The sequence below is a fragment of the Pseudopodoces humilis genome, chromosome 16 (assembly GCF_049639895.1).
Source record: "Pseudopodoces humilis isolate 2021_Gansu_Grassland_sample_001 chromosome 16, ASM4963989v1, whole genome shotgun sequence".
Classification (NCBI taxonomy): Eukaryota; Metazoa; Chordata; class Aves; order Passeriformes; family Paridae; genus Pseudopodoces; species Pseudopodoces humilis.
In genome coordinates, this window is record NC_142215.1 from 18,948,369 (window position 1) to 18,973,946 (window position 25,578).

Below are 25,578 nucleotides of genomic sequence, written 5' to 3' on the forward strand. Positions count from 1 at the left end.
AAATGAGGCTTCCAAGCTGTTCCTGCAGCTCCATCTGACGCCGGGTGGGTGCCGGAGGGCTGGGATGGAGGCAGAGACTGCAGGAGGGCTCTGGGCTCCCTGGAGCCCCAGCACTGCCAGGAGTCCTTCAACGTTCACCACGTGCAGCTCGGAATTGGACATTTGCTGCTTTTAAAGCTTTTTGGGGACAAACTTGAATCCTGCGAGTGGAAACCCACAGGGATATGTGGATATCAAATAGACAAAAACAGGGAGGAAGCTCCTCTGCTACTCCTGGCTCTGATGATGCTCATCCCATTGGATTTTCCATTCTCTGACTTTCAGATCTCCCCACTCCACCAGACCAGAGGTTCTTCCCCAGGTCTCCAGTGCCCTCACCACAGAGCTGCTCTCCCAGAACCATGGGCTGCTTTGTGCTGGAAGGGACTTTGAACATCCAGTTCCAGCTCCATCGCCATCTCCCACTCCCCCAAAATCCACAGTTCATTCCTTTGAGTATTTTTATGTCTTGACAGAAAACGTGCTTTTTTTTCTGCAAGGCTTTGCAGCCTCCCTGCTCCATTTTAATTTATTTCTTCCCTGGTGGATGCTGAGACTCCTGAAAGCCACTCCTGGAAACCACAGGGACCTTTTCCCATTTTCCTTCACTAAGACATGCAACATTGGACAAGGCAGAAAGAACATGAGAACATTTTTGTCTGAGAGAAGAAACAGGAGAGCCTGCAGAGGAACACCCAGAGTCCTCCTTTAGTGTTCTTTGAATAAGAACAATGTATTTTTATCTTGCTCTGGCATTTCATTCACAACACCCTGCAGATTTTTCAAGTACTTCTGTAGTCTCCAAGAACTCCACAGAATTCCATGGACTGAGAATGCTTTCATTCACAACATGTGACTAAAAAATACTCTAAAGCATCACCTCTATGAGAGAGGGCGCCTGAGAAGGTACATTTAAGATCTATGAAATCATCCAAAATAGGTCCTGAGGTGACATGAGAGGAGTCTGCCTCAGGGTTTGAACCAGGCAAGGCCCTATTGATGGGATTTTTTACACATGGCAAATACCCAAATGTGTAACCGAGTTTTTCAAAGCACAGCACAGTTGGCCTGTTAGTGCCAACTTTTGCATTTCTTTCAGTAGGAGCCAAAAAATGTCAACAAGAACTTCTATTTGCCTCCTACAACAGCATAATGAAGTTTATAGTTATAGAAAACACAGAGTATTTAATCTGTCCTGACTGAAATAAGGCTTTTGACATTGCCTTTAAAGTCTAGCTATAGCTGGGCATCTTTTCAGCCAGTTCAGGGGAGCTGAAATGGCCTGTGTGTGAGGAGCAGGAATCTCCAAGTCAGCCTGAAGTGACTTCAAACAGTCCAGTACCATCTGCAGTGCAGAAATGACAGATTTTCAGCACAATCTTAACTGAAATGTGCTGGCTTTGGGAAACTTGGATCAGATTCCTGATGTTCTCCATCTTCCTGGGGGTCAGAGAAGCCCCCAGCCCACGCAGCTCCTTTCAGTGCTCCGAGACTGCACGCAGCCTGGGGGAGAGGTACCAACACAAAATGGAATTGTTTGTGCAGCAACGGGCCTGCACAGAATTCAATTGCTTTTAAAAAGCACCAATTTCAGCCAATAAATGATGTCTTTAAATGATCCCTCTGATCCAGGGAATGCGATTCAGCAGAGGAACTGAGATCATCCAGTGGTGTCAGACTTTAATTAACGTTGTTTGTGACGTCAGACTGCCACCAACACCAGGCACTTGTGCTTCTCCCAAGGAGATCAGCAGGAAACACATCCCATGGGATTGTCAGATTGGCCATTCCATGCAGAGGACCAGCACCATCCCCAGCCCTGCCTCGGTGCACCAGGACCACGGAGCAGGTCTGGGAGCTCACCTGAGCCCCCCCTTGAGCAGAGTCACCTCCAACCAGGCTGTTCAGGGCCTTGTCCTGGTGTGCCTCGAGTTTCTCCCAAGAGCAGAGATTTCCAGACCTCCCTGGGCAGCCCTGTTGGACTGCAGCTCCCTCCTGCTTTCTCTGATCAGAAATTCCTTTGCTTGCAGCTTTTCCCTGTCACCATCCCCTGTCCTGTGTCCCCAGCCCTGACTGAACAGTAACAGGGGCTCCAGGATGAATCAAACTCAGCACATCCAGTACATCATACGCTCCCAATCTCCACATCTCTCCACACATCCCATCATCCAGTTTGGATTTCCCCAGTTTAGCCTCAGGGATACCCTTGGAGACAGCACCAAAGGCCTGGCTAAAGGCAAAGCAAACAAAATCCACTTCTCTCAACCACAGGCCCAACCATTTCATCTCAGAAGGCCACGGGAAGTGCTGGGCACAGCTTGCCTTTGGCAAATCCATGCTGATTTTCCCAATCATCACCCCTCTCATGTACCCATAACACAGCCTCCAGGGGGATTTGCTCCATAACCTTCCCTGAAAAGGTTCCAGCTCCAGCTGAGCTTTGTCTTTCCTACATCCCTACACTTCCAGGCAATTTTCTGCCTTTGATTCCAGATTCCCTGGGCTTTCACTTTGTGTTGGAGCCCAGTTGGCAGCTCCTTCTTTATCCCTCCTGGTCTCCTGGACACACACTCAACTCCTGCCCTGTGGAGCAGACCCTTCCTGTGCTTTGGTTCTTCAGGATTAAACAGTTTGCCTCTTGTCCATTAACACAATCTCCTACGGAAATATACCAAAAATATCCCAAACAAGCCAAAGCCTCCTGTCTGGAAGCTCAAGGCTGGAATTCTCAGCTCTGCTCGCCAGCCAGACACAGACAACAGATTCCAGCCTGCTCTGGAAACTCCACATCCTGCCTGTCACACACGAAGCTGCCACCCCAGCACCCACACGAGGGTGTGTTTTTACCACCAGGGCTGAGGGAAAAAGCTCCATCTCCTCCCTGCCCTGCAGGACCCCATCTCCAGCAGACACACACAGGGCCCTGCTGTCCTCCCATCCACTGATCCCTGTGCCAGCGCTCCTGGCTGGCTCATTGCCCTCTCCAAAGGCATCAAACACTGGAGTCAGCCCTCGAGGGACCCAATTCCCTGCTTCCCTGCCCCTCCTTCCAGAGGAACCTGCACCCATCCCTTGGAGCCATCTCCAGATGTCTCCACGAAGAATCCCAAAGCCTCACAGCTCTACAGCTACACACAGATTTCTAATTCCTCCTCCTTGCTTCCCATGCTGGGAATAATTAATCACATGCAGGATACCCTTGCTTGGACAGAGACCTTTTTTAATGGAAAAACCAAGTTTAAACTCGGTTTAACACACAGTTCCACTACGACAATCCTGACCTGGTTCCTACAGCACCGTATCCAACTCATTCACTCTGAGCTGTCACTCCTGCACAATTCTATTTTAATAATTCAATAAAAAAATAAATAAAATAATTTAATTCAGTTTTAATATAGTGAAAAACCCCAATTTTGTGATATAAAAGTACAAGAGCCCCACAGAGCACCCCCCTTCAGTTGTGAAGGTGACACAGTGCATCTGAAAGGATGGTTTGAAATTGTTCTCCCATAACACAGCAGATTTGTTTACAGTCCAGGGCCGTGCTTTCCACAGTGCTCAGGCACCGCTCCTATTTCTCTCCGGTGCCTGAGTACTCGTCAATGCCTTTCACACAGGGTGACAGGGAACCATCTGCCTCCCTCCTCCTACTTGTTGCCACCTGTTCTTTTCCCAGTCCCCACATGGCAGCGTGAGCAGGGCCAGATTCCCTGGACAAGGCCGGGTTACAGCACCAAGAAACCCCAAACGCCTCCGTTACCCCGAGGGTCTCGCTCACCACACACAAAAACGCTCTAACAGCGATGACAAGGAGGTATCTGCTCCATAACTGGGACACTCAGGGGCTGAGCAATGAGGATTGCCAGTAAAGCAAGCTGGGTTTGTGTAAAAAAAGGGGGGGAGAGATTGAGAAAGGCATTGCCAAGGCAAAATGGAGATTCTGGGAGAGGAGGAGTCCTCCATGGGGCACCTGCAGGACATCAAACCACTCATCTCTTCATCAAGGAGGCAAAGAGAGAAACAGAGACTGAGAAGTCCAAGTGCAGGGCAACAAGGTCTTTGAGGAACTTCCTCCTTTTAGGGAGATCCCAAATTCTTCCTGAAGGGCAGAGCAGGCAGCAGAGCCACTCCAGTGAAACTGTGAAAGGCACTGAGTGTCCAGGGCCAGTATCACACAGCTTCAGATCCCAAAGTGATTAGAAAGCACATCAGAGGCTTTTCAAGTCCCTTGCAGAATTCTACACCTGATGTTCAGTACAGGGGATAAAGAGGATTTAACTCAGACCATTGACCCAAATCTTCCTCCCTCTCCTATCCTTTCAACCTTCCTGTGGCAGAGGCCTCAGGGGAGACAAAGAGTTCCATTGTCCCACCCCAAACCCCTTATGAAGGGTGGCCCAGGGGTTCTGATTGGGTTTGAGTCCCTGGGGGTTTCTCCCTTGTTGTGTTTCTAGTGACCTAGAAAGTTGTGTTTCTTCTGACCCTGAACTCCACCCTCAAGGGTGGAGACCCTCAGGAGTTCTGTCTCTCAAAAACCCCTGCTCAGCCTCTGTTTGGAGCTCTCTGTTCTGGACCTGAGTTTGTTTCCATGCTGAATAAATGGTTTCATGAACAGGAGCCCGTCTCGTTGGTGTTTGATGCTGGTCCCCAGAATCCTGCTGCTTCCCTGGACGAGATCCTGGAGTTGCGGACTGCAACACCTTCCCAATTACAAACACTTGTCCTAAAAATCTCTGCTCTCAATACCATGATTCTTTCATATATTCCTGAAAAAACAAGGGCTGTGGATTCTGTGTGGCCAATCCCTTTCCAGGTGCAAACTTTTCTAAATTTACAAACAGAATTACCAAAGTTTAAAAGAAAAGCCACTCAAGAAACTTTCAATCCTGTGTTTTAACATTTTCCAGAAATAACTTTCCTATGTACTAAAAGCTACCCAGAACTCACCCCAAACACAAAAAAGCCCAGTCTGAAACGTTATGTCTGATCAATGATTATATCAAGCTCATCACAGGAGATGAGAGTCACAGATAGGCTTTATACAGGTTTCTGTGTGGCTGTGCAGAAGGTGAATCACCAAATTCCTGCTCTCTCCAAGTCAGAAATCTGTCCAAACACAGAGAACGTCCCTTTGTATCAGATAAATGTTTTCCCTTCACTGCATTTCAAACTTACACTGCCTTCCAGGGGCACAAAACACAGATGTGGAACTTCACTTGGATGAGGGAATTCACATGGCCTCCCTGAGAAACTCCCCAGGGCTTCCACTTTCTCATTTGCACTTAGTTCATTCGAGATCAATTTGGTAAGCAAAAGGGTTAATGAGAAATGGTTTGTAAATAGCCAGATGCTTGCCAATTCCAGCAGGAAGGAGAAAACAGAACAGCACGGGAAGGGAAGTGCTAATAACTGGGAAGAACTTTGATGAACATTTAATCAACATTTTTCTCACTGAAGTTATTTTTCAAATTGGAAAAGTTGGCATTTCTCATCAGCAGCTACAAAATAATTAAAAAAAAAAAAGTTTTCTCAATTAATGATTGAAATGTTCAGAATAGATTTTTCTCAAATTAGGGGTTTGAATTTTCATATCAAGCCAGCTGCCACTACTGCATGTGATACCTTCTCCCTCTTTCCCAGAGCAGTTTCCTTCTCCACTGCTCATGGATTGAGGGAAGGTGCTCCAAACCCCAGGATCTGTATTTCCTCCACCTGTGGACTGCCAGTTTTCACACATCACACTCATTCCTCACGGCACTCCCCATCACACCCCCTGCACAGCCCCGTTCCAGATGTGTTCCAGGGCTGTCCCACTGCTGGAGAACAGCATCTCCACGGCCCCAGAGCTCCAGGGACGGCCTCAGGTGTGTCTCTATACCCCCAGTGAGACTCCAGCACTGCAGCCCAAATCCTCTGGCAGCATGCAAAAGAGAAGGGACACTGTGAGGCAAGGTCCTTCAGGACGGCAGGACGAGGTGCCGGAGCGGAGCAGGAAGGAGAAACCACTGGACAAACAGCAGCGGAGGGAAAGGAAGAGGAGTGAGACCACAGGAACTCCAAGCACAACAGTGAGAGTCATTTACAAACCACTGCTGGGAGCTGGGTGCAAGCACAGGCCCGGGCAGGGCTCCGAAAGCCGAGGCCATTCATTATTCAGTGTTTTCAAACGTGGAGAAAATGGAATAATGCTTCCACTGGAAGGGGCTGCAAACCACTCAGGTGATTAATGCACAGAGCAGAAATTAAATTACTTCTAATAATTTTTCTGGCAATCTGATGACAGCAGGGCAGTGCTGGATGCAGGCTCCTGACACTGCTCTGAGGCTGGAATCCCTCGGCTCCGTGGCATTAAAGCTCCTGACCCCAGGAGGGAGCAGCCTGCATTCCCCAAATCATTGTGGGGAGTACCTGTGGCTCTTCAGCCAGCAGTGAAACACACCCAGATCCAAAGAGGAATTCAGAGGAAGCAGTAAGTACACAGCTACTCTACAAAACAACTGGAAGATAAATGGGAAATCTCTCTTTATGGCTCATTCCCAAATTTACTCTCTGCACGCTGGACACCAAACCCAGGGACAGCAGATTCACACCTGTTCGAGGTGTAAAGTTCCATCAAACCTCCAGCCATGGCTAAAACTGTTTCTCCTAAATCCTCTCCATCCAAATAAGAAAGAAATTAACATTTAAAACAACCCCCTGCAAAAAGGCAACAAAAATTACCCCTCGGTGTAATTTTAGTAATTTCTTGTCTGACTTGTCTCCCCTCATCCTCTGCACTAGTGGTTTTCATCCTTGAGCTCTTAGAAATTATTTTTAATTATTTTTAAGAACTGTGTGACCTGAAAGAGCAAAACAAGTTGATGCCTTAGTGATGGTACTTGCAGTACCTCTTTACTGGGCTCTTTAATCATAACAGCAATTGTTCTGCTTTGCCACCCCAGCCATGCAGTGCAGGGCACTGGATAGGGAGCGCTGGCAAGAGTTCAGCACAGGGACAAATATTTACCTTCAACTGCAGCTGTAACCCACCAGATGTGCAGCTGCAGTTTGCAGGAATGACAAAGTTCACAATTTTTTACACTAATAGCAGAAAAAAGCTTCTGACACTGGAATGAATGACTTTGATATAAAATATGTAATTTGGGGTGTGCTCCATAAGCGTTTCTTGTCCAGGTTTGTGATTTTAGTGACTCTTTTAATTTTGGCTATTCTCCTATTGCTTATAATCCTCAGCATGCAACATTTCTGACCACGTTTTACTATTGCATCAAATACTTTTCAAAATACAGGATGGATTCTGTAGCATTCCCTTCAATTCTCCTCACTAAGTGTACAGAAAACAACACTGGATCACTCACATGATCCAACGATCAAATGATTTCTTTTTAAAAAAATCACCCTGCTCTAGCTGAGTTCTTGACAGAACCCACCATGTGGAAAGGTCCCTCCCCATTTTTGGCTCTCTGCTGTCACAGTTTATCTTACCAAGGTCAAGTATTATCAGCTGGGCTCCAGCCTGTGCATTTCCAACATCGTTTTCTGCAATGCATTGATAGAATCCTTCATCAGACTTCACCAGCCCCAAAACTTGCAGGTTATGTTCTTTCTGAGGAGCAAAGGGAGAAAACAACACTTAGAAATGGGCTGCAATTGCCTAAACAATGGTGTCAGCACAGCACGTTGCTGTGGCAGGAGAAACTTCTGACAGCAACTGGGAAAAGAGTGTTTGGAGTTCCCAGATCTCAGCTCCCTTGCACTGAATCCTCATGTTCTAGGGGATCAAAAAGCAGCAGAAGCTCTCATTAATAGCTATCATTTTCTAGCATCACATAGCACTGGTAAATCCTAATGCCTCCTCAGCTGTTCTGGTGGTATTTTGGGCCCTGACTGAACCTCACAGCCCCACAACCCAGTTACACCCAACTACACACCCAATTTCTCAGCTATGTCTTAATAATGCCTTTCACTGCACCTAAAATCTCCCTGTAGAAGCACCCCTGTGCCAAACTCACCGTCCACAGCTCAGTTACATTTCTATTTCAGCTCCTGCTTAGAACTGGAATTTTTATGGAGCACAGACTGCAGCACACACAGCCAGGACTCGTGGTGAGCTCGTACCTTGACAGTGCATTTTGCCACTCCTGGAAAGTCCAAGCTATGAAGACATCAGCTCTTACAATACAAGCAAGGTACATTAAAGGGATTCAAGAAACCATTTCTCTTCTGGGCCCCAAACACTAACAGGACAAAAGCAGGGAGGCAGGTTCCATAGAAGAACCCAATTTCCATGACTGTGTGTAGGAGAACTGACAGGCCAACACCTGCAAGATGGACAATGCACTTACCACGATTTTGAAGTAGTCACTGGGGATCACCACGTCCCCGTTTTTGACCCATTTGACGGTCGGCGCTGGTTTCCCGGTCACCTCACACTCAAACACGATGTCCATGGACTCGTGGGCGTAGATGTTCGCAGGGCGCTTCAGGAACGTGGGGGGAACTTCAGGGTGAAAGGAAGAAAGACAAGAAGATGATGTTACAGCCAGGCAAAGAGAGCTGCCAGTCCCACACACGGTCAGCTCGACACCAAGCATGGACTGCGGCACGAGGGGCAGCAAAGGCAGCAGGAATTTGCAGCTCAGGTTGGACAGACACTGACACAAGCTGGGAGTTCTTCCAGAACCACATCTGGGCCAGGTTGGATGGGGCTTGGAGCAGCCTGGTCCGGTGGAAAGTGTCACTGCCCACGGCAGAGGGCTGGCAATGACGTGATCTCTAAGGTCCCCTCCAACCCAAACCATCCTGGGATGCAGCCAATTGGGAATGACCTCCTGAGTCTACATGGAAGAAGAAATGGAACTGAGGTGTATAAACTGCAAGTTAAACCTCAGGGAGTTCAAGTCAACAGGAAAACAAAAGCTACAATTATATGAAAAAGCACTTTTAAAAACGAATGGACAGGAAACCGAGATGAAACTTTCCCAAGGCAGCGTGGCCTTGTGTTCCTGTGGAGGAATTGAGGTTATCACACAGAGAGTGCTGCACTGAGCCCAGGAGTTCCTTCTCTGGCCTGTGGAAGCCAAAGGAACAGGATGCCCAGGAGCAGCCAGGTGCCTTGGTACCACAGTGATGACATTTTATGGATATACAGCAGGAGAGCTGTGCATTTATAACACAGCAGAGCAGAAGCTCTGAACACAAGTTCTACGAAGAACAGAAGTTCTTCACTTACAAGCACCAAAGTTGTCACTCTGGATCTTGGCTGCCTTTTAAATGTCCTTAAGCCCTCAGAGTGAGATTAATTCAATCAAATATATTTAAAAGCATTTTTTGGGGACACTAGTGCCAAGTGACCAGTGCACAGACACATCACAGTTTCTTCCACAGGAGCTTCCAGCTGCATCCAGGGCCTCTGCACTCATCTGGCTCAGCAGCACCAAGCCCTGCAGGCACTCATTCCTTCAGTATCCTCTTTAGAGAGCACCCACCCGTTTATTTGTGTTTACTACATTCCCAGCACAGGGTGATTCTCTTACTTGTGCTGCGAGCTCGGACTGCTGGAGTTCCAGGAAAGCCCAAAGCAGCCTTTTGCCCTTTAATATTTAGCAAAGAAAGTCAATATGGAAGGGCCACGGGGTTTAGACAAACAATTTACACACTTGGCCTCTCAACAGGGTTTATTTGGTGCTGTGGATAAGGAATCCTAGGTCATGTTTTACTCCCTCCTCTGAAATGATCCCAAAGGTTTGTAGGTGGATTTAATACTTCTAAAAACAGCTGGAAGTGAGCAGCTGTCCCAACCCCCCTCATGTTTTGGGTTATAAATGAATAAAGAGAACATTAATAAATGGAAATACTTCAGAGTAAGAAGGTGGTTTAACTCTCAGGTAAGGGCACAAACCTACACAAAGCTGTACATTCACTGCTCAAACTCTCACACAGGAGCAAAAAGCTGGATGGGGCTGAGCCCAGCCGCCTGTGAATTCAAACATCCCTTTCATACCATGCTCCCAAAAATTTACCAAACACACCATAAATTCCACCTTAAAAAGGTCCAGATACTTCTGTGCTTACGCCCTGATGGCTGCTACCACCATACACAACTCTGACATTTGAAAACTCTCTTCTGATTTTATTTGCCACCAAATTGCTGTAATTTATTCTCTATGGAAATGATTTTCATTCCTCCCTGGTATTTATCCTCAGCACTGTTATTTATTACAAGCTGTGCTACCGCTCCCTCCCTTCCCCTATGCCAGCCTTATTTTGGGTGGCTCAACAAGTGGTGTTTGCTTTGCTCTGCTGTGCCAATTCTTCACAACCCTCAGCCTGAATCCATCTCCGGAGCCTGTGGAGTTTCAATCATTTGCATGCAATTTCAGCCGTGCCTTGAGAAATGGCATCAATACCATGGCAGCAGCACAGCAAATCCCTCACCCAATCCATCGCTCTGCCTCTGCCCTTCCCACATGCATCATCCCCTGCCAGCCTGGGACAATCATTGCCTGCTCATCGTTAGCCCTTTTTAACTAATGACTCATTTTGTTCAGCCTGCCCGATCAATAGTTTATGTTCTCATTTCCCTTCCATCTCTGTCTCCGGCTGTATTCACGCGCACGGATCGATTCCTGCGGTGCTTGCAGAGTTGAAAAAAGGGAATACAAGAATTGGAAAAGTTGTTTTTCCATGAATGTACAACGCTTCCATTTCTAAAACATTCACTGCAGGTGAGTTTTAATTCCTTAGCCACATATTAGTCTTGTCAGAGGAACACAAAGAGACACAAGCCAGTAACAGTCACAGTCAAAAGCACAAAAACTGATGTGAAAAACTCATCACGGAATCCCAGCCGGGTTTGGGCTGGACAGTTCCTTGAAGATCATTTCATCCCACCCCTGCCATGAGCAATGACACCTTCCACTGTCCCAGGCTGCTCCAAGCCCTGTCCAGCTTGGTCCTGGACACCTCCAGGGATGCAGGGCCAGCCCCAGCTGCTCTGGGCACCCTGTGCCAGGGCCTGCCCACCTCACAGGGCAGAAGTGAATGCCCAAGCTGTTCCACAGGAACGTTCTGACTCCGAGTTCTCCACTAATGTTTAACTTGTAACGAAGACATTTGGAAAGAACTCATCTTTGGCAACTGATACTGCTCCAATTTGGGACATCATCCAGAAAAGACGCATTGATTTTGAATCGTAAGAGTTGGGATGTTTTTGACACAGAAATTGAAGTAGATATTCTCCTACCTACTCTCCATTACTTTTGATTTAGGAGATTAAGAATTTGAAACACGCTATTTTTTCAAAGTGACTTTGCTTTTCTGGCTCATGGAGCAAATGCCAAGCTGCTCACAAAGAGATAATAACATGAGGAGCACTCACTTTATCAATTACTTCCCAGTTAATGAATTAATAAATGCTTTTCAAACACACTCTTCTGGTTTAACTATGTCGGCGTTTAGCGTTAACACAATGCAAGTACAGATGTTTGTGGTAGAGAAGTTCAATTGATAACCAGCAAGCAAACGAGCCAATTACCACAGAAAACCAGATTTGTAAGGGAAGATCGTGTGCTCTGCTCCCAAACACACAATTAAACTTCAAAGAGGACTTGGCAGTTCAGCCCCCTCTTCATGTCAGCACAGAACAACTCCTGAAAAGGCAAAATGCCTGAACAGAATTTCATGCCTCCCAGGGAGCCCTGCCACCCTTCTGGAGATTGAAGAAAATATTTTCATTACGACAGTGATCAAAAGATTAAGAAAAAAACCCAATCCAACCTACATCAGCAGTCGATTCAAACCTCTAAGCTACATCCCAATAAAGGGGAAATACTTGAAAAATAAGATGCTTTTTTAAGCCAATAGCTCTAAAAGGATGGGAAGAGCTGAGGAATATGCAGCAGGAATTGCAGCCAAGGTGATGTGGAAACAGGAAGGGATGCTGGACATGGATCCCATTCCTCAAGTACCGGTGATCAGAAGGAAATGGAAATGAATTCCAGTGGTCTGGAGCTCTGCTGTACAGGAAGAGCACAGCAATGGTCTCCTTTGAACAGAAGCACACACAGGTTGTAAAGATCATTTAAAAAGATGGATTCTCTTTCTAAAAAGCACCAATAAATCAGCTGTTGGTCCAAGCACAGCATCCGACAAACCCAAAGTGAGCGGTACCGACCAGCGGCTGCCAACACTCTCAAGTCACAGAATCCATGACTGGTTTGGGTTGGAAGGGACCTCAAAGCCCATCCAGTGCCACCCCTGCCATGGGCAGGGACATCTCCCACTGGACCACAGTTCTCCAAGCCCCAGTGTTCAACCTGGGACAGGAACACTTCCAGGACTATTCCTGAAGCAGCACTGGAACTTCAGTAACAGCCTAGGGCAGCCACAGGGCTCAATTTCCAAACTGGGAAAGTCCAGGATGACACTGAAGTACCATTTCTGCTTCCTCAGCCACCTCCATGTGCCCTCCATCCCCAGAAATTAGGAGAGTGTTTTCCAAGGTCAGCCAATGAAATCCCAGCACCTGCCACTCCTCCTCCTCCTCCTCCTCCCACACTTCTGTCCCTGACCAGGCAGACATGGAATGTATCTCCAGCCATCCCTCACAAAAGCATTTGCTCATTCCAGAAGCTTCCCCACAGCCCAAAGAGCACAAATCCAAGTTAAGCAGAGTGGCCACGTTTTCACAGCGTATCTCAAATAATCCTGACTCCAGCATTCCCGGCCAGTTCCAGTTCTAACCCATTTCTCAGGGATGCTGGATCACTTGTATTTCAGTTACAAACCTGGATTACTGGGAGTATTTAAAATGGACATTCTGCCAGAAAGCCCAATTTCATATCAGCCTGAAATGGTCCAGAGGGATTTTATTTCCTCCTCGAGGGATAACAACCTATTCCATTAGGATATGCTCCAAATCCTATTAGAATCATTATAAAGTTAAATGCAATTTTCACAACTGAATTTTGTTTCTAAGAAGGATCAAACTGCAACATGACCATCACCCAGTTAATCCAACCCCTCCTGTCCCTCCCCAAAAACACAGAAAAAATGCTTGAATTGATGTTTGACAGCAGAATTTTTTTATTATCTTTTAATTCCATTAGTTAGTTGTACAAATTAGTTGGTTTTCTTCAAATGAATCTAGCAAAAAAAAAAAAAAAAATTAAATTACACTTTAAATTCAAATGGGGAGTTATAACACTCTTCCTTGAAAAACACCAGAAGTATATGGATAATAGTTGGGGGAAAAAAGAGATTTAAACCCCAAAACTATGTTGTAGGCAAGACAAATTCTTCCCAATCCCTGAGCACGGCTGTTATATCCTTAAAACACACTTAATATGCAGCTATAAAATCTGCAAAGCAAACACAAGCTGACAAAAAGGGTTCCTCTAGAGAAATACAGAAAAGTGTCAAATTAATGTACAAAAATCAGCATACCAAGACACCAAAAGGTTATAAAAATGTAAACTACTTCAGGGTTTTTTTGCAGCAAAACCTGAGTCGCAGTTTATGAACAGTTTTGGCGGCAGTGACATTCTTTAATGTCAGGTAACCATTAAAAATGTTTATTTTTAATATCTAGTTTAGAAAATTAAAGCCTAGGGAGAAGGGGTGCCTGTGGGAATCGTCCAAAGCTGAGAGAGGGGGCCTGGTTTGCCTTCTCCAACACCTTGTGAACCTCAGCTCAGGCAGCTGGAACAGCCCTAAATAAGCACCTGATCAGCCACTTTTTGTTCCTTCACAGAGCTTTGCAGTTTCCTTGGCAAATGCCAGGCAGCTCCATGGAGAGCTGATTCCAGCAGTGGCACAAGGGCAGGGCTCAATTAAAACAACTATTTCACATTTACATTGAAAAGCTTTCATTGAGAAATTGTTAAATAGGATCCATGCTTCAGAGACCAGCCCTCAAATAAACATCCCAGAGGCAGAAACCAAAACCCAACATTTAATGCTAAGACAACGACCAAGAAACAAGGCAAGCATGAACAGTACAGAACAAATATAATGTAAAATTATATCAATCAATTAGAAAGAGAAAAAAAAATTCATGCTGTAATTCAAAATACGTGGGGTTTTTCTTTAGAGAGAAACAATATATTGTAGATTTATGGAATAGAAAGTAACAGCACTAAAGTTCACAGAAAAAGGCCTGAGGAACAAGGATTTTCTCCCAAGCTGGCCGTGAGTGCCAGTATCACACTGGGATGGAAGAAGTGCCCCTGTGCAGCCTGGCAGCAGCTCCCTCCCCTCTCCTCCACCCAACACACCCCAACCGTGATACTGCAGCCCCACAGCTGAAGGAAAACATGAACTCTGATTTACAAGAGAGCAATGAAAACGATCAATGACTCAGAAAATTGGCTCCAAACGAAAAATGGAAGAGCTGGAATCGGTTATTTGAGCAAATACAGGATTATGCAGCCATGGAACTGGAGACCTCAAACAGGAGCTTAACAAAGAAATGCTCAGTGCTGCAGAAAGGAAATTAGTGTGTATATATTTCTATACCTGTATCTGTATTTATGTATCATTCCTGTGCAGGAGGAATGACACAGGACTAACATCTCCATCCCTGTCCTAGGATAATACTCCAAACAATTAATTGCTCACTCTTGCATGTCGGGATGGAAATGGGATTCCCTCCCAGCACGAGCTGCAGTAAAATCCAGCAGTCCCTGAACAAAGCCATGAAGGAGCTCACTGTGTGCAGCAGCCCCATCTCCAGTAAGGCTCCTGTGGAAAGCTCCAAGCTTTCCACAAGGCTCCAGCCTGGCACAGACATTTGGCCTGCAGGCAGGCAGAGCTCACGGACACGGATCCACAAATGGAACTGCCTGGGAAGTTCCAGGGCGCACACGGTGAGCTCTCGGAGCAGCCTGGATGTGAGCAGGATTTTTCTTTCTGTGTTTTTCACTTGCTCTATCAGTGTCACCCCACTCAGACACCAAGTGCACATTGGCAAGAAACCTCTGGCAAGGGTGGCCCAGCATCCCCCAGCCCCCTAACGCCGTGTGCCCAAATCCAATGTGCACAATGTCCCTGCTGAGTGCCCTGCCCAGCCCCGGAGCCAAGGGGCGGCTGCTGCAGCCCGGTGCCCGCTGTGCCTCAGCCCCCAGGCGCATCCTCAGAGCCCCCTCGTGAGCAGGACACATCCAGGGACACCAAGGGGCACGGTGCCACTCGGCAGCCAAGGCCACTGGCCGGGAGGGAACGGCAGAAAACACAAAACTGAAATATCCCCAGATACCCTTCCAGCATTGAGCAACCCCCGGCTGAGGGGTTTCCTGAGAAAGAGGAGATACTTTTGTGTTTTCAGCTCCTGGTTAGATTTTGCCTTTAAAAAGCTCCAGGTGAGCCTTCAGCAGCACTAAAGCTCACAGGGATGAGCTCCATGAGATATCTCCAGAAAAAATTTACCAACTTTTGTATGTTTTGGAGTCAGTCAACCATGGGATGTCTCTTGGTTCTTACCAATGAAGAGAAACAAGCATTCCTTTCCATCCTTCTCCCCACAAAGCACTCATGATTTACAGAACAGAAACGGTTTGGACATAGCCCTGAGCACCCTGGCACAGTGGAAGGTGTCCCTGACCAGGGCAGGGGGTGGAACTGGATGAGCTTTAAGGTCCCTTCCCACTCCATGATCCCAGAGACATTCCACAGCTCCTCCATGATCCCAGTGACATCTCAGCTCCTCCATGATCCCAGTGACATCCCACAGCTCCTCCATGATCCCAGTGACATCTCAGCTCCTCCATGATCCCAGTGACATCCCACAGCTCCTCCATGATCCCAGTGACATTCCACAGCTCCTCCATGATCCCAGTGACATCCCACAGCTCCTCCATGATCCCAGTGACATCCCACAGCTCCTCCATGATCCCAGTGACATCCCACAGCTCCTCCATGATCCCAGTGACATTCCACAGCTCCTCCATGATCCCAGTGACATCCCACAGCTCCTCCATGATCCCAGTGACATCCCACAGCTCCTCCATGATCCCAGAGACATCCCACAGCTCCTCCATGATCCCAGTGACATCCCACAGCTCCTCCATGATCCCAGTGACATCCCACAGCTCCTCCATGATCCCAGTGACATCCTACACCTGTTCTGGCCTTACTACACCCAAGAGCTTTGCTATGTTTAAGAGAGGAGGGAACAAGAACTGCTCATCCCATTTGACATCCAGGATCAGCAGAGATTTAGACAGTCCCATAATGATTTTTCTGCTCAGGTGCCTGTTCCTTTCCTAACAATTCCTACCATTTCATTTGGCTTTTAAGATCTTGCATTTTTCAAAGACCTCCATCTTCCAAGTTCAGTGCTTCATGGCCATGCCAAGCCCCAGTCAGAGACCATGGCAGTACTGTAGGAAGTGGCAGAGCTGTATTTCCCTGTGTAATCACGTGCAGTGCACTGAACTCCACTGGCATTTCATCACCTGCATGCTCCTTACACCACAAGCTGTTCCCAAGGTTCTTCACCAGCACCATTTGTTTCCACAAGCCCAATGAACTCAGAGCGCCCCAAATCCCCTTTGCCACACTGAGCAGTGCAGACTCAGCTCCACTGATAAAAACATCACCTTATTCCCCCTCTGATTTCCTATTAAGCCATGAATTTCCCTTTTTCCTGCAGGAGGGAATTCACTCTGACTGCCAGCACCAGGGTTCGAGGCTCTTAGTGAGTGACGCTGTCAGAAAGGTTCTGGGGAAGGAAGGGCAACAACATCCTGCAAAGGTTCTCCATAACAAAGGGTAGCTTTTTCCACACAAAATACACATGGATGGATTCAATCATCTATGAACGTTGCATTTTATTTTAATTTTAGTCATTTTAACAGGTCCTGACATCAGACTAACTCACCCAGAGTTTCTGAGATCTCCCCCAAAAGATTTCTAAAACCCCTCATGTCACACTGACCAAATCTCCTCAGTCTGAGTTTTTTCAGTCTGCTGATTTAGGTGCTAGGTTACACAGCACTCTTGGGAACTCAGGATTTCACACTTCAGCTCCTCGAGAAATGTGGAATGAAGACCATCTGGTCCTGATGACTCCTCACTGTTCACTTCAGGGGTTTGCTCTGAAATAGATTTTACTAACACTGCAAGTTCAGGTACGGCCTCCCTCCAGCTCCCTCTCTATTTGAAAAGATAAAATACAATTTAAGACAAAAGTCTCCAATTTTGCAGAGAACTCTGACAGCAGGAATTCACTTTTCTGCTTCAGGCCATCTTCTCACCCCTTTCTCCTCACACTCCATCTTGTGCTGACCCTGTGCTGTCCCTGGCAGATGTCCCAGCTCTGACAGGCCTGGAGAAAACTATCACATGATTTGTATGTTATTTGCAAATGACTCAAAGTTTTGTATTCATTTACTTGCAAATAAACAGGAGAATAATATTTCCTTTCCCTTGTCCTTAGGAGCTCTCTGGGGAGGTTTGGAGGTGAGTTTTTCTCTTTCCAGGGTAACTTTTCACTGTGAACACAAACGCCACATGCCCTGTATTTGTTTAACCTCTTTGGCCGTGCATTTGCTTTGTGTTTTTAGTAACCTTCATCAAACTATTTAATTTTCAGTTAACTTCTATTATACAGACCCCCTTCTACAAAACTAAACGCTGATGGTGGTCATGGATGTCACCACCCTGGAATGGCCATCATTTTACACCCCTAATACCCGGATAAATTTTGGGGTTGAGCCTGGATTCTCCATGTTTCCATGACTACAAGGCCATTCCCTGTGGTGTGGAGTTGGGAATGTTGATGTTTGGGCAGAGGCTGATGAGGCCTGGCAGGGATGGACCCTCAGTGACTCGCTGGTGCTGAGCACCAGCAGAAGAGAGGAGAGAGGGAAGCTGGGGCTGGAGAACCTCTGTGCCCACACAAACCATCCCCTTTGCCCATGGAACTTCCATGAAGGGCTGCTCCTGGGGGACAGGCACAGCCAGGCTCCCACAGGAACAGCAGAAGGAATTCCTGGGTGTCTCAGGATGATGGGCACCACGTGGGTGCTGCTCTGACCCACAGCACCCATGGCTCAGGGCTGAGGGATGGAATCCCCACGTGCTCCGAGCTCAGGGGAACATGTGGCAGAGCTCCCTCAGCTGTTCCCTGCAGGGATGAGACACTGACCTTTGTCCAGGACCAGGGTAAAGCTGCTTCCATAACACTTCCCAGGTGTATTCAGCAACAGGACCAGAAGCAATGGGTATAAAAATGAAACCACAAGTTCCACCTCACTGTGAGGAAGAATTGCTTGGCATCAATCCAGGAGGGTGTGGAGTCTTCCCTGCCTGGAGACATCCCAATCCCACCTGGATGATCCTGAATGGACTGCATGGTCTCCAGAGCTCCTTTCCAATCCCAGCTGCCCTGTGAGTCTGCCTCAAGAGTATCTGGCCCTGCCAGGGAGCACCTGTCCTGCACTAACCTCAGCTGGGATGTTTTGCCCACAGCAGGGGAACACACAGGTGGAAACTCAAACTGTCTGTGGACTGGAGAGGTACAAATTTACAGATTCCCGTCTCCTTCTATGGGAGAGTTTTGGCCTCGATATCTTCTGCACTTGTCACGTCCCCTCCAGTTCTCCCAGTAAAAGCCCTCCATGACCAAAGGCACCAAAGATTTATCTCCTTCTTGCTCAGACTGAGCCCACCCTCTGTGGGAGGACATCTCTGACAACCTGTGGAGGCATGGGCCCAGATTAACCTGCTGCTTTTGGGATGAACTCCTCCAATTAAGGAGGAACTCAGACAAAGGACAGATGACAAAAGAGATTTCTATATGGAAATGAGAACCACATGACATGGAAAAGCTTATCCACTGTAATAAACTAAAGCAGAGCTCACTCAATGCTTATCAGAGGGCATTGCTGATTATCATTCAAAGCAACTTCTCGGGTGATTTTTAGAAGTAAAAGCCTTAATCTAGGCATCAATAATGTAAAACTGTTACATTCATTATTTCTCTGTTTTACTAAGCTCTCCTTCCCCAGTCCTTCTAGGAGATATCTCGCCTGTTTGACCCTGAATCTACTCCAAGTACCATGGAAACATCTGAATAACAAGAACGCTCATCAAAATTTAAACTTCTTACAGCAGCGCCAAAGGCAATGAAATTTTTATTGAATTCCAGAGCCCTCATTTTCCACACAAAGCCGAGCTGGAGAGGTCTCAGACAGCCCTGAGCAAGACAAGGCCCAGAGCCTTTGGGGCCTTGTTTCCCATTTCCAGCTATTTCCAGGCAAAACCCTCGATCCCAGTTCCCACCACGCTGCCTCTAGATCCCTCCTGGCCCCTCCAAACAAAGCCCCAACAGGGGTCCTCCATCTGCCCTGGGACTGCTTTGTGGAGGGATCTGCAGCACTGCTGCAATCACTGTGAACAGTAAAGTGTTACTTCAGGATTTAGGGATGTTTGTTCTGGATATATTTATATGGATTTATACAGTGGATATAGGGCTGAGTCCCCCCTCCACCAAACACCTCGGTAAGAAATGCTTTATAATTGGACAAATTGTGAGTATGGCACATTTTCCACTTTTATTTTCTTCCTTGAGTCTTTCAAAAACTCAAATCCTAAGTTTACAATTGTTCAAGTAATTTTGATTTGTGAAGATTAAAAATACATAATAATAATAATAATAATACAACTGTTGACTTTGTCAAAGATGACAGGGAGACGCCTGGAAAGCAGAGAGGGACTGCAGCCTTGCACAGGCACCGTGAAGAGGGAATGAATGGTTCTGGATCTGACATTCCCTGGAATTCCCAGGTGCCCTCCCCAGCCCCGCCTCGCTGGTGGGATTGGGCAGACGTTTATGGAGCAAATCCAGCATTTGAGAGGTGACTGTGGCCTGTCAGCCCTTTCTCCAGGGCAGTCAGAGCTCTGAAGGGACAGATTATGGGATGCATATTCTGAAAAATCAATGCTCAAGTGTCTCACACTGGGCACTAAAACAGCTGGATACATTTCCTCTTAATTTTTCTGTGTCCCAGTCAATTTTTAAAATGGATTCAATGCCACTTCATTTCAGCAGAGAGCAAAAACACATTCATTAGTGGTTATGAATGATTCAGGTGCCATGGAGCTGAATACCAAAACAGGAATAAATATGGATTTGAACCGAGCATTATAAATAAACCATGGGACTATCCCCTGAATAAGGAAAAATATCAAATATTGAATATTTTCTCAATAAAGTAACACTGTTAAGTTTGTGCAGTGCACAAGGCAGCGAGATCCTGGGGAGAAACAGCAGGAGAACACATATTTAAGAATTTCCTAACTTCATCCCATAAGAAGGGGAAAGAGGACATGACAAATTAAAGACAGCAAGCCTTGACATCCCTTATCTTTGACTACTTCCCAGTGCAGCCCTCACAGTAGGGGGGTTCATTTGTGTGCTGCAGACTAAGGAGCTCCAAAGGCCAGGAAGGACACACATTTTAAGATAATTTCAAATATTAAGATGTTTGTTCACTGAATACAGATTGCCTCAGATCATTTGGGGAAAAGACAAACTAGGGCTGAGAACAGTAAAAATAATTTATAGGATCAACTAAGCCCCTCTCATGTTCACCAATTGCTGCTGCTGGATCCAGGCACTAGAAAAAATATCTTTCTCCTGATCAAGTTCAAAAGAAAATATAGAGTTAATGCTTTTCCATGTTTTTGTCTTGTAATGACACAAATTCTGCAGGCTGGCTTTACACATCAATTCCAATTCCTTTCCAGCTCAGTGAATGCAGGCCCATCTTCACATCCAAGTCCCTTCTAATTTACAAATCCCAAAAATAACCTTAATTACAACCCACTTCAATAATAGCTTCCGTGTAAGGAACAAGCAAACAAGACTCTGCAGCCTGAAAAGAAACAACTCAAAGGACTCAACAGAGGCCTAGATAGACATGCCTGGTGTAGGGGGTGGATAAGGGTGCACTGGCTCAGCCTTTCCCATCAAAGCTGGGAAAAGAAAATCCAAATAAATTGAACAGATTGGCACAAAATAAAGAAAAAAGGTGCTGTTTTCTCAGAGCCATGAGATGTTTACATGGAGGAGTGGGAGAGGAAAATGGAATAATAGGAAAGAAATCTATGGGGGGGTTGATAAATAATGGAGAAACCACTGAGGAAAGCCCAATCTGCCTGGAGAAGGAGACTTTACTCAGGGGAAATAACAACTCCTCTCGCCTTTTGCTTAAATCCCCGCAGCCATCTGCCTCTGGACACTGCCAGAAGAGGGGATCCTGCCTTCCCTGTCAGCATTCCCTGTCCCTGAGCTGCCACACCCTGGTCACCACCCAACAGGAGCTCTTGGGGTCCTCTACCAAAAGAGATTTTAATTTCCCTTTTACACTTTTTTATCTTTAAATGGATTCTAACCACCGAAGTCCAGAAAGATAAACTTGGAGCAATCTTTGTAAACTGTGCCATTAACTGCACAAAAATCTTCTAATTAATCTTTCAGCTTTCCAGATTTACTGAAAGTGGAATCTGAGGCTGTTTCTTGCCTCACTGCAGAGGTACAAATTCATCTTTCCAATCTCTTATGTTGAAACCTGACCCAGCACATGATGCCTGTGATAACAGCAGGAATTCAGAACGGGAATTCTGGAAAGCACAGACTGCAGTAACACTCTTTTATCTTAAATAAAACCCAGGAATTTGGGTTCCTTAAGGTAAAGAAATTAAGACAGGTATTATGGATCAGGTGCACACCTCAAATCCAAGGAAGTTTCTAATATTTAAAGTTTTGATATTTTAGAGAAGAACTTTACTCTCAAAAAGAAACAGGCTTCAGAGCATTCACACATTAAGATACAAATTAGTAACAGTGAATAGATTAGGAAGCTCTGCGAGTCTGCAGTAGTCAGATATCAAATTAGAAAATGAAACAGTGACCACTTTAACAGAGGCAAAGGAGCCTCCCTATATAAACACCAGTCAATAATTCTAAAATACTATCTTAGAACAGTATTTTTGGCAAGGTGGTACAGCAATGGATCCCTACAAGGGAGAGATGCTCCTCCAAATGACATTTTACCCATCTGAGCAGTTCCAAGGCCAACCAAAGAATCCTTTAGGTTGGAAACAACTTCCAAGATCGAGTCCCAGCATTAACCCAGCACTGCCAGATCCATCACTAAACCACGGCCCCATGTGCCACATCCAGAATTCAAATATTCCCTTTAATCCGTAACATTTTCCTGCACTTCTAAGAATATTCCCTTTTCCTTGGAAAACAACAGTCAACAACTACAATCCCCTGTGAAACTAAAGGAGTCAAGTTCCAGTTTTCCAAGAGAGCCAGTTTAACACCTGAGCCCACAATCCTTTACCCAAGTACTCCAAGTGCAGATTTAACATGGCTGTGGTTGCTGTGATGATGCAGAGCTCTGGAAACGGCACCAGCAGTCCATGGAAACCCTTCGGAGGCTCCCAAAAAGCCTTTTCCTTCTGCTCACACCCAGGGGAATTCTACACGAGTTAACAGGTGAATTGTGGGAACCCTCGCTTCTCCTCCTCTGTTCCAGCTGCAATCCGAAGCTGCAGCAGGGAGATCAGCAGCTCCAAAATCACTCCTCTAATGGTTAATCACACTAATGATCGTTTAAGCAAATTAGCAGAGCAGGAAGCGTGCAAGATGCAGATTGAGTGTGTGACTGGGAGCAAGAACACAGAGCCCACACTGCTCCAGCCCCAGAAATCAGAGCTGACAGAACTGAACCTCCTCCCCAGCCCCACACAGCCTCCAGTGGCTCCTTTCCTTTCCCACTCCATGCGAATTCCCAGAGAACAAAGCAAAGTTTCAGCTAATTATTTAAAGCACAATGATTAGAGCCTTATAGCTTCTTCTGCAGCCAAGAGAACGTAACAGGATGGTGGTCACAAACTCTTACTTTTCTCCTATCTTCCCACTGGAAGCACTTTCCTAAAATACAGTTTCTTATCTATGTGGCATCTTAGGATGTGCTATAGGAAACAGGCAAAGGATAAACACTATAAATCACAGATATGTTAGTGTTGACATTGTCAGTAAACAAAGTTATTAATTATACACGTACTGGGAAAGCTGAAGAAAAATTATTTGCCCGAAGGGGAAAGGCAAAATTATATTTTAAAGATTCTCCCCAAAGCATGGCATGCAGCATATAGTAAATCATTAAAATTTAGTGAAATGTTTGTTCTGCAGCCCTGACTCAGCTCTCAGAGCCATGAGCTGCTACAAACTCACCTCAAAAGAGACTTTCAGTACAGAAAAGTGACGTAATTTAAGTTCTTCTTCAGCCTCTTTGGCTCTTCCCTGAGCTCCCCGGCCAACACCAGCTCCAGCCCTGCCACAGAGCCAGAGGGTGGTGGGGAAGGGGCCATTGCCACCCCTCAGAGCCCTGTCCAGCCTGGCCTTGGACACTGCCAGGGATGGGGCAGCCACAGGGCCTCCTCACCCTCACAGGGAAGCTCTTGGCCACAATTCCTCACTCAGCCAGGACACATCCTCCAAATCCATGCGTGCCCAGAGACTGGGATCACCCAGGACAGGTCTGATGCTTTGCACAAGCCCAGGCAGATGATCCCGTTGCTCTTCCCTCACTCTCCTCACTTCCCTTTGTGCCTTCCTGCAGTTTCCAGCAGGATCTGCTCCATGACCCTGCTGGGCACTGAGGTGCCACTGACTGCCCTGTGCTTCCCAGGGTCTTCCATGAATATTATTCCATCAGGATAAACAAAGAGCAATAATTTGAGCTTGGAGCTCATTGAGTTACAGAACATGAAGCAGAATTATTTCCAAAGGCTGCCAAAACGTTACATCTCCTTCAAATCCCACTCCACTCTGCCACATTGCTATGGAAAAAATACATTGCATTGTCCTGCCTAAGGGAACTGCTCCTTGTGCTTGCTGATCCAGCTCCTGACAGACATGCAGCACCTTTTGGGAAGGTTTTGCAACTTGCACGACTACACCCACTGCAGGCAACACAAAGAGAAATCCTGAGCAATCCTGCATTCTGTGCATTAACCTATCAGTGATGAGGAGGCTCCAGGCGTTGTAACTCAGGATGAGCACGAGCCCCCTTTTACTCACGTGTCTTTGCAGAACCAAGTGCTTTACCAAAGCTAAAACCATCTGATGTGAGAGACACACTGGGGAGTGGCACTTCCAGAGCACAGGGTGCTTTGAGGTACCACAGTACAGCAATTTATACCCTCACCTGCAAAGTGCTTTGTTTCATGTTACACTGAGACTACATTTAAGCTCCTAAGGATGTGAAAAAGAGAGATCATAGATGTGACCTTTGAGTCAGCACTTGAAAACAAACAAGACCGCAGAGCTGCCAGAATTTGGGACTGCTTAGAAAAATATTCAATATAAAAATAACGTTCTGCCCCTCATTAACCATTAACCAGCCTGCTTTGATCCTGGTTTCCTTCTGTGAGTATCTTGGATCCTGTTCCCATTTCCCTCCAGGCCTGCCCCCAGCACCCCTCTGGAGAGAGCACCTTGAGGAGCACAAAACACCTTTATTAGGCAGCTCACAGCTGCCTCCAAGGCTTCCCATCTCCTCCAGACACTGCAAGTGTTTAACTTCCACTGGCATCATAACCAAAGCTGTTTACCCCAGGAACCCAAACTCCACCATGGTTTTCCTTTAAATAATTCTCCTCATGAAGACAAACTAATTAACTGCAAGACTGCATAGGGAATCAGCCACCACAGATAAGAGCCCACCTCCTTCCCACAAATTACCGGATTGTTTCATCTCTGCAACTTTGGGAGAAACTTCCCTGCCAAGGACTAAAGTTTGGATAATGAGACATCCAGTAATGGCAATAATCTGGCTCCCATTAGAGAAATCAATTATCTGCTGGATGAGAGTCATCTTAACCATCATAAAAATTTAACTTGAAAGAAAGTCTATGTTCACTTTATGGTATGGGCTCTCTCTCTCAAGGCTGATTGATGTGTGGTGTTCCTCAGCATTTCCACTTTAATATCACTCTCAGTTTTTGTCATGAAATTTGGTGGTGTGAAAACTGCAAAAGTTTCTGCTGAAATGGAAAAAAAAAAATAAAAATTAAATCCCATAAATTCAAAAATTAAACTTGGAGCTTGATTCAACCAATTAAAATGGAAGGATGACCCTGATGCACAGAGAAAAGTACTCACCATTTAGGGCACAACTCCTATAAAAAGAGTCTCACTTAGAGGCAAAAGGCATTTTAATGAGCTGCTTAGTTCACACATTCACATTTCTTGGAAGTCTCTGGCATGTGCAACTTAAAAATTACTACTGAACCTTTCAGCTTTTAGTTTGCAATTGAAATTCTGTCATCTCCTTTTGAAGGGGAATAAAAGGAGTATTAAACCCCTGTAGCTTATCTCTAGTACATACATATCCTTGAAACCTTACAAGTATCCATGAGCACTTGGCACCATGAGCATTGTATGAAAAACACGCTGCAAAAAGAGTAAATCCTGCGCTGGGCAAAGCCTGTTCCAAACTAAAAAGCACATTTTTTACT

General features: G+C 46.1%; 1 protein-coding gene across 7 annotated transcripts in view; it reads right to left on the reverse strand.

Annotated features, from left to right (window-relative positions):
- The window catches only part of NEO1 (neogenin 1), a 158,727-nt gene that overhangs the window by 49,762 nt on the left and 83,387 nt on the right, over nt 1–25,578 (reverse strand). For all 7 annotated transcript variants that reach the window (XM_088063004.1, XM_088063005.1, XM_088063003.1 and 4 more), the window contains exons 6-7: nt 8,385–8,539; nt 7,525–7,645 (exon numbers count right to left, since the gene is read on the reverse strand). In XM_088063004.1, coding sequence (XP_087919130.1) covers nt 7,525–7,645; nt 8,385–8,539 — 276 coding nt within the window. The remainder of the gene's footprint in view (nt 1–7,524; nt 7,646–8,384; nt 8,540–25,578) is intronic.